The sequence below is a fragment of the Lethenteron reissneri genome, chromosome 22, assembly GCF_015708825.2.
Source record: "Lethenteron reissneri isolate LAM-NWPU_2019-01 chromosome 22, ASM1570882v1, whole genome shotgun sequence".
Taxonomy (NCBI): domain Eukaryota; kingdom Metazoa; phylum Chordata; class Hyperoartia; order Petromyzontiformes; family Petromyzontidae; genus Lethenteron; species Lethenteron reissneri.
The window spans coordinates 2,308,487-2,324,921 of record NC_083800.1 but is presented as its reverse complement, the minus strand read 5'-3'; the positions used below and the strand labels follow the sequence as shown (position 1 = coordinate 2,324,921).

Here is a 16,435-nt window from a genome sequence, read left to right as displayed (position 1 = left end):
ACACTATGCACTACTTTACACTACACTATACACTACACTATACACTACTATACACTATACACTACACTATACACTACACTATACACTACACTATACACTACACTATGCACTACTTTACACTACACTATACACTACACTACACTATACACTACTATACACTATACACTACTATACACTATACACTACACTATACACTACACTATACACTACACTATGCACTACTATACACTACACTATATACTACACTACACACTACACTACTACAGCCTCACGTCGGTTCTCTGCAGCCGCCCCCTCGGTGTGGCACTCTCTGATCTTTTTGCGTATCCGCAACATCAAATGCATTCTGACTTTAAAGAAACTTCTAAAGGCCTCTGTTTGCTCAGATTTTCGAGCAGCCCTGAGCTTGCCTCCGCACCTCTGAGTGTTTGACTTGCCTGCAAAATCTAGCGCTTTATAAATGTCGCTATTATTACTATTATGATGAGTCCCAATAAGGACGAAACCGGACTGCAGTTGACTCTGTCTCACTGCTTACCGTCAGTCAGTCTCATTTATTTAAGTTTATTTGCTGGTCGGGGGGGCAGCCTGTCCATATAGGCCAACTAGGCGGTCTCCTAAGGGTGCCAAGTTAAGTGGGGCGCCAATTTCGAGGGGAGAAAAATACAAATGAAAACAATACAAATAAAATAACGATGTCATTATTTCAATTACTGTGCGCTTGCAGAGGGAATATAAATTATAATAAATTTCTCTATATTTCTGGGAATGTATTCGTTGGACAGACAGATGGACAAACCAAACAATTACGTCTCTGTTTAAGACGACAATACGCTTATACATTTTCTATGGAAAATAGGGGCAAAATATTAAACAGTTTACCAACAACCTCGGCCTAGATCTGCCCTTGGGGTTCGCGTGGGGTGCCAGTTGCTGGTAGCTCGTCTCGGGCCGCCCCCGTTGATGGTGACCTCAGTCAAGAGGACCACCAAGCAATTGTTCAGGAACTGCTGATGGGCACGGGACCGAGTGCTCTTTGTATTATTAATTTACATTTTTTACCTACGTGACTTTACCGAAAAAACCTAAGAATACTCTTTGTACAAGTTTCCGCACGCTTATAGAACAACAAAAATGAAAACCATTTAATTCTGATTTTTATTAAAACATGATAAAAGCAAAACAACACGAATTGGGCAGATCGTGCAACTGCAGGACACTGTGTGCACAGGACGCCTCTCTCACCGCAGCCCCACGCTGTTCACGGAAATGCTGTGGCGGGAGATGATAGCTAGAAGCGGCAACTGGTGGCACAATGGAGAGGGTGACAAATTGGAGGAAAGTGGAGAGGTGGGACATTTTAACGCGTAGGTGGGACATTCTGAGAGAGTGGGCTCAAGAGATGAGCGACTTTGTCAACGGCGGAGCAGGGAAGGTAGCCTTCAATTCTGCACCAAGCGTTGGGGAGAGGAAATCGGCAGTGTGGATGACCAGGAGATGAGACGATTCCTGGGACAACGACAACGCAAAGATAAAACGGCGACCCTGACACTTGTCGGTCAACGTGCCCAGCCTGAACGTGCACAGAACGCCTCTCGGAATCGAAGTCAGCTGGCCAATACTCATTCCTCTCCACCCTCTCGTCTGGAACTATACAACTGCGTGTGTATATGGGGTTGTTGGGTTTTTTTCTGGTGAAAGCATTCAACACAAAGCTTTGTGGATAACAATTAAGCACGTGGCATCTGTAGTACAGACAACAGACGAATATATAAAAATATACAAAGAGGACTGCAACTGAACGTTTTACATGTTCAGGTCTTCTCGCATTAGCCAACGCGTGAATTCAGATCTAATGGCAACATTTGTAGAAAATATATATTAACCATAGTATGATATATTACACATTATTGTGTAACACATTATTGTGTAATATATATATATATCACACATTATTGTGTACTATATATCACACTACCCATTACTCCATGCCTTACCCGTCCAAATCTCAGGTTTGAATCTAGCCAGCAGCCCAGCTGCTGCCTGCGTGCTTTGAATGTGCCACTAGACCGAGGTGCCGTCTGCCCTGTGGACATTATGGCCCCTGATGATGCTCTGGGATAAGAGCCACCGGGTAACGTGGCGAGTGTTCCAGCCGAAATCTATGAGATGCACAAAATACCTGGGCTGGCCAAACTCCTCTGTACACAAGGGAAGGTCACAGATGCACTGATTGCCAAAATGTTCAATGTTCTAACCCTTGACACGAGAACTCGTGCATTTTTCTAAAGGTTATTTATCACGCCAAGATTGCGCTTCAGTGCCGCTCAAGCAATGTGTGTGCGCGTGTGCATATCACCCTGAATATTATCCTCATATACTTTAATACCATATTCTTGGTTCTTTCGGTAAAGTTACGTAGAAGGGAAATAATAAAATAATATACATATAAAACAATACAAATTCTCACGACGTTTCGACTGCAACACAAGCAATCCTCATCAGGTGTGAAATCCACAGCAAGAAATTTTATATTATTTTATTATTTCCCTTCTACGTGACTTTACCGAAAGAACCAATAATATGAATCCCTGCAGTCACGAAAGCTTTAAATCAAAATTTACTTTAATACCGTCTAAATAAACATACATTGCTTTTTTTACAATCCCACAAGTCACCATTCAAGATAAATGACATCTCCACGGGGTTGTACATTACTGGAAACAAAGTTGTTGTATCTCTAGCTCAGTCCAACATTGAGAGCTTTCAAATAGCTATCTAGGAGTTTCAAAATGTACGGTGTGGTTTTTGTCAGATTGCACCGCGTGTTATCTGCTCCATGCCCTGGCAGCGTCTTCAGTTCCACAATCCCTGAAAGAGGCTCTCGGCACGTGCAGTGAAACGTCAGACATCGTGCCGAACAGCACACGAGAGCGCGTACAACACATCCGCGAAATACCGCAGAATTAGAATGTTTATTTATACCGGAGGAATCCGATGGGGCTACATGAAGCTATTTTTCCCAGATGTCCAGGAGGCAGCCGTGTAGATTGCTAAGCCCGACGACGGCGCTGCTGCTCGTGACAGAGCTGCAACTCACTCCGGCTCATTTAGATTCAGCAGCAACACAACAACAACAACAACCACAGCTGTGAAGCCCGCAAGGCAGCGGAGATTCACAGCCGTGTTACGAAAATCGGGATCGCGCGGGGGGGGCATCCTGCTTGAGGTGGTACCCCGAGGGGGGGAGTGGAGGGGAGGGGTGCCATTCGGCAGGTTAATTCTGCAAATCTACACAATCTGAGAGGGCCACGTGCCCTGCCCTCCCCCCGGGGGCTCTCCGGCACCGGGGGCCATGCAAGGTCACGCGCCGCGGCGCAAATTGAACTTCGCTCATCGATTCCTCCTTCCACGTCGGTGACCGAGTCTACCTGAGACACTGCCTGCTTAGTCTCGCGCGCACGCACGCACGTGCGGTGCACCCAGTCGAAGCACCACGACCGATATACCAACGCCCGTCCTTCGCCACGAAGTGACGGTGGCGTCACCACGGCGCCTGTGCCAGGCCAATGCACTTTGTTGGCCACGTGACTGAGATGGCTGGCAGATGCACCAGCTAACACCGCCACCACTACGACCACCACACTCCGCGACTTTTTTCTTTCTGTTTCTTCCTTCGCTACGGTTCCTCCGTTTAGGATCTAAACCTCCTATCATCTCAGAGTTATGTTTTTTTTTGCTTGATTCAAGAAATCAATTAGCTCTCAACTATGACGCCTTCAGTAGTGCCGATTGTTGCTGGCCACCTTGGCCTTTTGGGCCTCTGGGGTTGTGCTCAGCAACCGTGAGGATATAACAACAGAAACGGAAAATTAAATTCGGTCGAGCACCGGGAGATGCGGTGCAAAAAAACCCAACGTGGACTCAACGTTGGGCCACATTAGAATTTTTTTTCCATATTTTTTTTGCGTAAATAATAGATCGTTCCGCCACTTTGCCGGCCAATTATGGCGACGCCTCTGGTGGTAGGTTTGACGGCCCCGAAGTGGTGATTACTGGTGAGCACGCGGGGGTTCACCCTCTCACTCCGTACGGCGCCACACTCTACGCCGAGCGCGGTGCGAGACGTGGCGCACGCTCGCGAACAGCGGCGGCTCCCTCTCCCCTTGGTAGGGGGGGGGAGTTTGGGTGGGTTGGGGTTGGGGGTTTTACCCTAGCGCCGAAACCACTCTACACCGCGCGCCAATTTACCACCCCCCGCCCGCCGCCGGGGCCACGAGTGGCCCTTCACCACGATGGCTGCGGATGCGAGAAACGTGAATTCACGTTCGTCGGACAACACAAGCAACGCGCAACCACGGAGGAGTCAGGGAACGTCGCGGGCTCAGATTTACACTTGAAATATCGAAGCCTGCACGTCACATTAGTCTGCTGCCCGGTAAAGGCACGCCTACGTGTACCGTACCGTGAACATGTCTTGCGCGTTCCACGTGCAGACGTCACTTGCCATCTGCGGACACGCACGGGGCCGGGGTATCCAGATGTCTTCTCGAGTAGCGTGTTCCTTCTCATTCTGCTTGCGGAGTGAACGCCGGCTAATTAATTACGCCGCTCCGCTGAAAGGAATGTCGGACGTGAAGGCGACATGTAATTTACGCTTTTGATGCTCACATGAATGAACACACGGGGGGCTAACTAGGGATACTTAATGCAATGATCTACAGCGTTCTTTGCCAGATTAAATCCGGCCAATTCTCTATTTATAATCAGTAGCATTTATTCACACGCTATGACTCATTCCCCGCTGCACATTTCTAGAAAAGTCTGTTTTTCTAATCACCGCATGGATCTGCCTTTTATTTTTAGTCGGCGATCTGTCAGTGTCTGCAATTGTCGGCAGTATTTCGATTTTACGGAGAAAAGAAGAAAAAAACCCAGAGCGTTGGTCGGTTTTTCTACCACAATACAAATAGTCGTATGCACGCACGCACGCGTGCATGCACGGCGACATTCACATTTCATTTTTAATCTGACACTTGTTTCCAGGGACTTTCCGTTATTCCCCTTTAGGGATATCGATTTACCTTTAAAAAGCCTTCGAGCAGATAGCGGCGGAAATATCGACGGGGCGAGCGGAAGGTGAAGGGGTAGGAGGAGAGGCGTTGACGCACGTTCAGCACGGTTCATCAACTGCTCGTGTGCGTGCGTGTGCGCCCCTCGCCACAGATGACCTGGAGGACGACCTGGAGCTGTCCCCCGTGTGCCACCGTCCGGAGGGGCTCGAGATCTTGCAGGAGCAGACCAAGTTCAACCGCAAGGAGCTGCAGATCCTCTACCGCGGCTTCAAGAACGTACGGCTCTCCCCTTCGTTTATAGCAAATTCGTTCTTCGCCAATTTTCAGAGAGCGGGGGGCACAGGGGGGCACGGGGGGCACCTTCGCCGATAAGACATCATCGGTGTGTAAGGGCCCGCCACACATTTAAAACCACTGGGGTTTGACAGCGTGATGATGATGGGGGGGGGGTGTTGTCACTTGTTGTGTATTGTCGGGGTTCGCATGCCAGGGCCCCCACTAAAGGCCACCAGGGGGCTGCCAGTGGCTCGCGGGCCTTGCAATGAAGACCGCCGCTGCCCTGTGGAGTTGTTTTTGTTTGGCTCGCCACTGCCAACAGCGGTCTGGCACAGTGGGCCCTATTAGGCCAGGTCGCACAATCGAAAGGCTGGCGCATTCTCATTCTCATCGAGGGTGAGCTCAGCGCAGCATAACCTCGGGATCGGTAGCAAGGCCTCTGAGGCCAGTACAAGATGCTATAGCACGCGTACTGCTCTCAGGAGGTCGCGTGAGCCCGCTGCGTACAGCAGACGCACAGGCGCAGCACTTTGCCATGACGCTGCTGAGCGGAGGGGCCTCGCCGCGCCGTGCGGGTCGTGGCGGTCATTCGACCATACTTCACCACGTCGGTCAGTGGGGAGCATAGATGCGGGAACATCGAAGTACAGTAGAACAATGGATTTCGCTGCACTGCCCTTTGCTGCCAAACGGGTGCTCCAGGCTATGGCATCGCAGCAGCCTATAGCACCTGTTATGCACGAATGTGGTGGTCACCTATGCGACCGCTATCCAGGCTGAAGCCTGCTATAGGGTTTTGAAATCTGATGAGATGGCGTGCATTTCAGGTGATTCGACCGTAGGTCAAAGTCAACTTATAACAACAAGAACGTTTCTTACGCACACGACTGTGAACGCAAACCGTTTGCTGCTCGTCAGCGAATCAACGTAAGTGCCGCACATGCAGCACAAGTGCAGCGTGCGGTTCGTGAAGCCGTTCTCTGCTCGTTGTCTATCCCCCCCCCCCCACCCCACTAGGAATGTCCCAATGGCATCGTGAACGAAGACTCCTTCAAGGAAATTTATTCTCAATTCTTCCCGCAGGGCGGTGAGTGTCGCACCGCGTGCTTATAACGCCATTTAAAGTTCGTCGTCATCAATGCAGCATTCCAAAACAAACACGTCAGAGACTCGGGGGAGGAGTCAATCTGGACTGGAGCACTGAGCTTGGCACAGCTGAGATATACTGCTGGAGTTTGAAATCCAGGTTTGCAAGTCGAGTGAAGTGTTGGTTCGAGCCCGGTTTGCCTAAGATTGCCTAAGTCACGCCACATTCTATATGGGATATCACTTAGTTTGGCTTATTCCACCTCTCGGAGTAAAACATACATGGATAAAATTTGTTGCATTTGACGATGGGACAAACAAGGATACAACTAAAAGTTGTCACATGGTCCTCCTGCTGCAATAATATCGCCACAATTTTTATTTTATTTTTGTGGTCGCAAAGAAGGCTGCGTGCACTGTGCACACAGTATGGTGAGTCGCCAAACTGCGTAATCATTTACAGAAAGTGTCCTCATTGGTTTCATCTGAACACGTTTTAGCAGGGCATACAAAAGGTGTGTCCCCCCCCTAATGTGGATAGAGATAGTCTCATAAAATACCTTCAGAAGTAGTTCTGTGACATCATGTTCTACGCCAGTTCTTCAACACGCTGTGGTGCACCGCTTGCTGCGGGAGTTCGGGATGAAAACGGTGCGCGTCTCATGGCAGGATGATGAAGGCACACAATCGTAAAATAACACATTCCTGCGGCGGGAGCTGGTAGGAACGTTGGGTTGCTCAGTCAATGGCCAGGGTCAACGGCGGCGTGGTGTATTCCGCAAATATGCCCGACTGTGAGGGCGGGCACAAGCCGGCGTGAGTAGGTTAAACGTTGAGTTTTATAAGGGCACCACGGGGTGAGCAGCCCCTCCCCACCTAGCCCCACCCCTCCCACCCCCCACCCAGCCCCTCCCCACCCTCCCCACCCAGCCCCTCCCCACCCTTTCCTCTCCACCCAGCCCCACCCCTCCCATTTTTGGATGCACGACGGACGGACGGACAGACACAATAATCCCCTGTGGGCTGGTGGAACCAGGTGGTTCCTACCAGTATAATCGTGCCGGCAAAGGCAATTGTAGAGGTGCAGCCCTTCAACTGCCTGCTCGTGCCACGGCTCTCAGAAGGCGCCTGTGCTCGAACGGGTAGCTTCATTAGAGAGCTCCTCTCGAGCGAACTTGGCCTACTGCTCCACGCTGGCCAGACGCTTCCGTATAATTGAGAGAGCGCCACTCACTCACTTCACATTTACCCTACCGCACAGCGACCTGCCGATCGCTTTGAAATAAATATTTATTTATTGTCTCGTGGTCCCCCCACCACCACTGGGGTGGGGGACGGTAAGCCCGGATTTCCCTCTTCGCTCAGCCCTGGCGCACTCGTCTCGGGCTCTCTTTGCTCACAGAGTGAAAGTCTTCCCCCCCCCCCCCGTACCGCGTTCGGTGCCTTGTACTACGCACACGTAGAGTCGCAGTAAAAGAAATTATAAAAAATATCGTTATGAAAAATAAATAAAACATCTCCCCACCACCGCCACCGCCGCACCCCCTCGTTCACGCTCCGCAGGCGGCGTGGGTCGTGCGTGAGCGAGGTCGCGGTCGCCCTGATGATGCTGTGCGCGTGTTTTTGTGTCGCACGCATTGCCCCCCCGCCCTCCCGCCACCGCCACTACCACCGCCGCAGATGCCAGCACGTACGCGCACCATCTGTTCAACGCCTTCGACGTGGACCAGGACGGCTGCGTGAGCTTCGAGGTGGGCGAGATGCGCGGGGCGAGAAGAGATGAATTAACGGGCGCCGAGATTAGCGCGTGGCGAATGGTGAAGCAAGCGGCAGCGTCAATGTGAAATTGACGGCAATGGACCTCGCCTGGCACGGCATGCTATAGCACAATTACTATCTTTTTTAATTTTAACAGATTTAAGGCTCACCGAGCTACACAATATAGAACTTTTTCAGAAGCGACCTATCACAAATGATAGCTCAATGAAGTGCCTTACCATTAAAACTGTATAGCAGTCGAATACTATAAAGGCACGTTGATTCTAAATTATTCTAAATACAGCGCCCACGTGACATCCGCTCAACGCTTCGAGGTAACCGCATAGTTTTTACAGGCAGAAGTGCACTCTGGGGAATTTTATTAATGAATCATCTACGTTCTAATTAATTTGCCTTACGATAGATTGGGGAGGGCTGTAGTGGCAGAGCATTGGTTAGCGCTACTTGTGCTGCGCCTGAACTAGAAATCCCTGCCAATATTTAAATAGTCCTGGGCAAACCCCCACCTTCACCAACCTTGCATTGACCGGGGGTAGTGAAGTATGGTCAAACAGTAAATAACATCCATGACTGTGACAGCGTGGGGAGGGGGGCTTCAGCAGATGATGAAGGGTGACCCCTGTGGAGATGGAGCGATGAGATCAGTTGGTGTGAAAGATTGAGATGGATTTTTGGACCGCAGGACCATGAGAAATGTGGTGGCATAGGAGCAATGGATAGACAATGTCTGATGATGTTGTTGCTGAAGATGATGATGCCGCTGATAAAATGATGATGGTTGCGTCTGTTGATGATATTTCTGAAGTCGGTTGTAAATGACAGTTGTTTTTCTGGGATAGAGCGCTTGAATATAAATGTGTCGTAAAATCCGCCACCACCCGACACAGCCAATTAGTAAGGTTGTGGCACGTAAACAGAACTTTTGCATTCGTTACTAGTACAGCACTAGTGTGTAGTGTATAGTATAGTGTATAGTGTAGTGTATAGTGTACCCGTACAGCACACCGGTGTGTTGGAGAGCAAATCCACAACATTTACCATCTGAGTACTGAGATTTACAATCTGCTAAGCCTGCCGCACCAGTTTGAGTGTTTTTTTCTCATATTTTACGCGATCTAACACAAAAAACCTGTATTGTGAATGATATTGGTCGCGAAAGCCAACGTGTTAATATTCTTAGGTTTTTTCGGTAAAGTCACGTAGGTAAAAACATAAAAAAGTAAAATAAAATAAAAATCACGACGTTTCGGAGGCAACACAAGCTTCCGTCTTCAGGTGGTACCGTCACAGCCACGACAGCTGTATCAAGTAAATGAAAGATTGCAGGAGCTACCACTCCGTTTATATAATGGTTGGAGAAGATGGTGGGGCAAGGGCCGCATACTTTTTATTAATATGGTAAGGTGAGGCTTAAGACTAAGAATAGACTGCATAACAAAGGCTGAGCCTTTGTTATGGAGAGGTGCGGTTTGTGACGCAACCTGTGACAGGGGGGCCACCATTAAACATGGTAAAACTGTAATGGTTCTCTGTCAAATAAGATTGGCAAATAAGTGTAGTTAAATCTTTTTTGCATGGTTAATCACATCTTTCCAATGATTACTCAGTTTGTAACCGTCATCAAACGGAAGCTTGTGTTGCCTCCGAAACGTCGTGATTTTTTTTTATTTTACTTTTTTATGTTTTTACCTACGTGACTTTACCGAAAAAACCTCAGAATATGAATCATTGCAGTCACGAAAGCTTCAAATCTAGAACCAACGTGTTAAACTAATGGTAAATTAATTGATGATTGGAAACTAATCATAATGAATACGGTGATTTTAATTGTAAACCAATGATGATTATCTTAATTGTAAACTTATAATTACAAAGATGATGATCATAAAATGACGATCATTGTAAACTGATGATGACGATGAATGGAAACCGATTATTTTAATTGTAAATTTATTATTGTAAACCGTCTTCTTGGTTCTTTAGGTAAAGTCACGTAAAAGGGACGTAATAAAATAATAAAAATAAAACATAATAAAATACAATTCTCGCATCCCTGTTTTTAACCTGAGGACGGCTGCTTGCGTTGTGGCCGAAACGTCGTGAGAATTGTATTTTATCATGTTTTATTTTTATAATTGTATTATTTCCCTTCTACGTGACTTTACCGAAAGAACCAAGAAGATAAATCCCTGCAGTCACGAAAGCTTTAAATCGATATTGTAAACCGATGGTGATTTTGATGATGATGATGATTTAATGATCATGAACTACATGCATGTGCGTGCGTGCGTGCGTGTTGGGACCAGGACTTTGTGACTGGCCTGTCCGTGCTTCTGCGCGGCTCCGTGACGGACAAGCTGAGGTGGGCCTTCAACTTGTACGACATCAACAAAGATGGCTATGTCACCAAGGAGGTGAGGCCCTGCGGCCGTCGCATCCATAATCTTCTCGTCGTCTGGCTGCTGATGTAGATGCAGAGCATCAGCTACATTTCACATTCAGGTTGTTCGAGCCCAGGTAACCTCGTCAGGAGCAGCGGAGTAGTTTATCCCCGCGGCGTCTCCTCCGTATTTTTTGATCGGGCGTTGCGTCGTTATACGTTGTTCTGGATGACCACAGTCGCACACTCCCGGAGAGTTTTTAATTTTCCATTGGTGCATCAGGTATCCACATCTACTGCCACAATAATAACTTTCAAGGCACCACACAATGTTCGCTGTGCGGAGCATTGCAACCACAGGCGTGCGGGAAGGCGGCAGCCACGTGGCGAGCCGGAACCTAATCCCACCGCTGCAAGTTCTGCAGTGCTCTTTATCGTAGTACGATCAAAAAAATAACAACAATCTACGACTCCAGTTTGCTGGCTGGCTGCTGGCTGGGCTCCTCTCCACCCATAAAAATAACTCTGTCGTTAGTGGCTGCTGCGGGGCCGTTGCTACCGCAACTAGCTGGGCAACTGGCGACACGGGATTTTCCGCACTTGGTGCGTTTTACATATGAACTGTAGTAAAACAAGTGTGGATATTAACGAGAGCGAGGCAACGGCAACAGCAGTCAAGGTGTTCGTGTGCATCACGTGGACGCTTGTTTACTGCTCGTGCAGGAAATGTTGGACATCATGAAGTCAATTTACGACATGATGGGCAAGTACACGTACCCGGCAGTGAACCACGACGCGCCAAGGGACCACGTGGACAAGTTTTTCGAGGTGTGATGTCCCGCCCCCCTTTCCCGTAATCCTGTAATCACAATCGTCATGACAATAGTAACACCGTATGGTCTGTAACCAACGTGGCCAAGATATACACCGCGCACTAGATGTAAAATTTGTAAGGCAAGAACAAATTATGGAAATAAATTAATTTCGCCAAATGTTTAAATCCCTACCCCACCTTGTGCCCACAGGGACGGCTGCTTACTGGCAGTGCCCTCTCAAATGTGTTGAGATGTGAGGTTTCGCGCTCGGAGACGCCACAGCGAAAAGGAGGGCGCTATTTCAAAATCGAATCCATTATAACGCCTTCATGCTTGTGATGACAAATACAGTAGTTCCTCGTTTAACGAAGTAAATGCGTTCCTTAACAAGTTAGAGCGGCGCACGTTAGAACGGGGCGTGTTCCGCGTTGTGCGAAAAGCGTTCCCGAATGGAAGAACCGCGTTGTAGCGAAAACACGCTGTGGTATGAACACGGCCACGCGTTCTGCGAGGACTCGCCGTACCGATGCTTTGAACTTGTTCCGTGCTTATTGCTCCAAAGATTTTGACTGCACTATGCGTTTTCTCTTTTGGTCACGACGACTCTGTGTGTGTGTTTATTGCCTTTGATGATTCTCGACTGCCCAACTGTTTCGCCTGTAACTTTTCGACAGCATCCGATAAATACGTTTTTGTTTCTTTTTATAAAATTGAAGATCAGAAACTGAGGCGTGCAAGGAAATGCCGGCTGGCCACTCGCAGCATCTTCACGCTTCTGCAGGGCTAACAGTTAAAAGTAGTAGAGAATGTGAAAACCAATATGTACATTTTGTGACAGGTGATAAATTAGCAATAGCAAAGGAATACATTAAAAGGGCCAAAGAGGCATAATTACTCGGAAATCCATTACTTTAATTTGAGAAGATTAAAGAGGTGTTGTATTATTAAATTGCACCTCCGACTGGAAGGAGATCCAAACCACCTTAACGACTGTAAAATGTCAAATTGTCACGTGGGCAGTATTACCCGGTGTTTCCGGCTTCGCAGTGAGACAGAGAAATTTCAATTAACAGCTTTTGCACGTGCAAAACATTGGCAGTTTAAGTTGAAACACATTCTTAACGACTCCCGCATGAAACCAATAAACCCAAAATGGCGCAGCTGGATAGTAAACTATATTTTCAATATATGAAAAATGTCAAAGGTGGCATTATTATCTGACAAATCATCGTAAGAGCTGAGATGCAAGAATAGGAAAAAAACATCTATTAGCCAGGAGTGAATACTGCATTGAGTCGTTTATTAATACCGATCGTTTATCTCACAATACACGCATTGAATTGTGTGTGTGTGTGTGCCTGTGAGAAAATCACCTGCAATACACCTGATCCTGTCATCGTAGAAGCCAATCTATATTTTTGTCTTTGTCTAGAAAATGGACAAGAACAAGGATGGCGTTGTAACAATAGACGAGTTTATTGACGCCTGCAAAGAGGTGAGCAGGTGTTTGACTCTTACCACATTTTGATAGTTGAAATATCTCCGCACCAGCTTCTAAACACTTATTATTCTTGACCTTCACCAACACCTGTCCGAACCTCTCCTCTCCTCTTACTTCGCCGCCTCTTCTAGGACCAGAGCATCCTGAGGTCCATGCAGCTATTTGAGGGCCTCTAGAGCAGAGCGGTGGCACGTGGCTTCGCTCGCGAGGGACGGAGCCAGCGGAGGAAAGGCCGACGGGAGAGGGGGGACGGGGGCGTCCGGTGGACCCCCCCCCCCCCCCCACTAAACCAACTCCTTGCAAAGTTTCTGCTTCTATTCCTTTGAATTCCCACGTCAAACTAAAACATGAATAAAAACAAAATGGACCCAAGCCGAAAGATGCAGGTGATCTGGATGTTTAGTGTCTCCCCAGGGCCGAGCGTGCCTTTGCGGTCGTGGGGATGCGAGCTCTAGAAATTAGCCTAAGCTGCGGTTGTGGGTTTTTTTGTGTCCGTCACTCAGCGGTCCCGGTAGTCTGGGCACAGCCCGCGAGCGTGCCTCGACCGGTAACCGGTTCGTCGCTCTCTTCGCACGCCACGCCGTGCAACCACGAGCGCGACCCGCAGGCCGGGATTAAGGTGCCGACAGTGGCGGTGAACTCACGCCCGTGGGCCTAAGCCGAGCCCTCGGCCTCCTCTGTCCACTGGCAACATAAATCCCTGTCATTCTCTGGCTTAAGGGTTAATGGCAGCCGGTGGGACAAGGTTAATTTGGGGTCTTCGTCTGGCCTTCTGCCATCTATAAGGAGAGGCATGATTCCCGGCCTGCATGAACCCAATTGGAGAACTGTGGCGGAGAGCTGTTAATCCAGGCCTGATGTCTCCGTCTCCGTAAGTTATAGAGGACGCTCATGTATTAGAAGTGGAAGGGACTTTGTTTGATAACCTCCCCCAGTCAATGTATGGCGGTGTGTGAGGAAGCCAAGGGCACATTTCAGAACTCTCAAGGATTTAACGGCAGGCTCTAAGTGGCGCCATGCACAGTGCTCATCTCTAAACCGTGGCAACAAATTGACCAGGGGGCTCCACTTTGGTGCCAGATCGATGCCAGCGCTGTCAACTTGGGAGGGGCCGTCACGAAAAGAAACGACGTGGGGAATGATGAGACCGGCCAAGGCCATTAAACCTGTCTGAAAACGCATCTCGATCGACGTGTACGCAGATTCAAAACCTCGGCGCACACACACCAGTGCACACGTGATTAGAAATCTGAACGTGCCAACGGGGCTGCCCTGAATTCCCGGAGGCTTCAACTCTGCCATGAAAAGTCTGCAGCTCTGCCGCTCATTCGACCGCTCGCTCGCTCGTCAGGATAAAGTCGCCGCAGAGTATTTGTTTGCGCTCCTAAAATCACAAAATCCAGCATCGTCTCGCGCTCCGTGCACTTTGGGTCAAGCGGAGGGAGCGCGGCACGAATTCTGAGCCGCATTTGTCAAAGCGTTTTCGCTGTAAATCAGCGGGACATAAACTCGTAATGGGTTTGGCGTAATCGGCTGCAAACACGCGGCTCAACTTTGCAAGGAAATGGGAGTTAATTTCGATGATAAATGGGCATACTTTTTATTATGCATTGACGGATTGTAATGTTTTTACTATGCGATTTTTAAATAAAGTTGTAGCAATTATTTATTACTATTAAACTTACAAAAAATATATATACACACAGTTGAGCAGGCTTGTTGCAAGTGCATTGCATGCAGACTGGTACGGAGAGCAGGCAGCCTTTGCTTCTTGTAGGGTATGTTGTAACGCAGGAGCTGTTCTCCGAATGCTCATGAATTTAACAATTTATTTTCTCCCCTTACAAAAATCTTCGCCACAAATTACGCCTTTTATACCTATTCCCACGATGCACAATCATTGTCAAGACTCAATGTCGGTATGTTTATATAAAAATTACGTGGTCCTGGTCATACTTCACTATAATTGCTCTGGATGCAAAAATATATATCGTGTGCAATCATTTAAACGTTTTCATTTTTTAATCATGAACATGTCTGTTTAAAAAAGAAACGCTCGTTATAAAGTCACAGCAGAATTTCTTCTTACAATTCAAAAATGTGCATGTACATTACCGATAGTGCATGCGTTGTGCGTGTGTGGTGTATATATACATTTCTGTGTGTTAGTTTGTTGTCCTTCGCCCCCGCATCTCCGATTAGCCCGGTTGGCTACGTACGGTGCGAAAGACGTTCAACGTGCACACGTAAATGCTTGCGACGCATGGGTAAAACATCCTCGTAATGAGCCCTTCCCATAGTAGGCCAGTCAGCTCGATCTCTTCATGGTTTGACTTGTGTGCAAAAAAAAAAACATTTATTTTGGACAATAAAACCAAAGCTGCTCATGGGAAATACGTCTACAGATTCTCTGTTCCGTTTCGTACAATCGAGGCGTTCGGACTCCAAGGAGAGGGGTGCTCCACGCGCGAAGATGAAGAGGTGAAAAGTCGGCGTTGTAAGTGTCACACGTAGCTGAGCGTGGTGTGAGAACATCCCTCACGCGAGGCCGTTCGGCAGCCACCCGTTGGGAAAAGTGACGTCTTAGAAGAATCTTTTCGACTTAGAAGAATTGTTGCAACGCCCCGTGCCGTCATCACTCTCTCTTGTTGTTTCATCATTTACAACAACAACAACAAAAACCACCCAGGTGTGTATTTGTTTTAAATTAGCAGCAAAGGGTTCACAAAAAAGCACACACACACACGTCATAATCTATTCAAATTGTGCGTGCCAGATGATCTCCAGGGAGTAAGAGTCTGTAAGGCACGCCCTTGATTGGCGAGTGGTGGTGATGCGTTCGGCATGCCAAGTGATCGTGGTTTTAGCATGCCCCATTCGAACCTTGCGCCATCAACTTTCATTCCTGGCCACAGCGAACAAGCAGCGGTCGGTGAGTGATCACTGAACCGGTATTGCCCTCCTCCCCACCCACCCCATCGCACTCACCAACCTGTACTGACCAGAGTGGTGAAGTATGGTCAAGCAATCTCCACGATTGACACAACCTGTGGAGGCTATCATCCAGAAGTGGATTTACAAAGGACAGGCCATTATTCGTAGTACTATAGTATTAAGTGTTTTTTTTATATCTATCAACATATGTAGACTTTTCATCGGTAGTGTTTATACATATTTCGCATTGATTGAGAACTCACCTGATGAAAGAAGACATTTAAGTAAGCTGAGCACAATTTACAAAGGTAACAATATATCAAGAAAATTAAAAATAGATTTTTTTTAAGTCACCCGAATGTCACTAACTTCACGTGGATGCAGCCCAGAGCTCGGCAAACCAAAACAAGATGAAGAGCTACATCTTGACTTAAAGCTTTCGTGACTGCAGGAATTTAAATTATTTGGGTCTTTCGGTAAAGTCTCGTAGATAGGTTCAAAGAACAAAGAAAATAACAAAAAAAACTACGACGTTTCGATCGCAACACAAGCGGTCGTCATCAAGAACGATGACGACGGCTTGTGTTGC

At 47.8% G+C, this 16,435-nt stretch overlaps 1 protein-coding gene and 2 long non-coding RNA genes across 6 annotated transcripts in view; 1 reads left to right on the top strand and 2 right to left on the bottom strand.

Annotated features, from left to right (window-relative positions):
• The window catches only part of LOC133345507 (Kv channel-interacting protein 2-like), a 152,204-nt gene extending 136,907 nt beyond the window's left edge, over window positions 1-15,297 (top strand). For all 4 annotated transcript variants that reach the window (XM_061556294.1, XM_061556296.1, XM_061556297.1 and 1 more), the window contains 7 exons: window positions 5,227-5,351; window positions 6,369-6,438; window positions 8,118-8,188; window positions 10,523-10,630; window positions 11,320-11,424; window positions 12,844-12,906; window positions 13,044-15,297. In XM_061556294.1, coding sequence (XP_061412278.1) covers window positions 5,227-5,351; window positions 6,369-6,438; window positions 8,118-8,188; window positions 10,523-10,630; window positions 11,320-11,424; window positions 12,844-12,906; window positions 13,044-13,088 — 587 coding nt within the window. In that variant the 3' untranslated portion in view covers window positions 13,089-15,297. The remainder of the gene's footprint in view (window positions 1-5,226; window positions 5,352-6,368; window positions 6,439-8,117; window positions 8,189-10,522; window positions 10,631-11,319; window positions 11,425-12,843; window positions 12,907-13,043) is intronic.
• LOC133345509 (uncharacterized) lies at window positions 1,375-7,300 on the bottom strand. Its single transcript, XR_009755447.1, has 3 exons — window positions 6,998-7,300; window positions 4,466-4,616; window positions 1,375-1,509 (listed from the first exon to the last, which is right to left on the bottom strand). It is a non-coding gene; the product is annotated as an uncharacterized LOC133345509 (long non-coding RNA).
• LOC133345508 (uncharacterized) lies at window positions 11,327-13,063 on the bottom strand. The gene is made up of 3 exons (XR_009755446.1): window positions 12,930-13,063; window positions 12,785-12,839; window positions 11,327-11,455 (listed from the first exon to the last, which is right to left on the bottom strand). It is a non-coding gene; the product is annotated as an uncharacterized LOC133345508 (long non-coding RNA).
• Window positions 15,298-16,435: the final 1,138 nt, after the last annotated feature.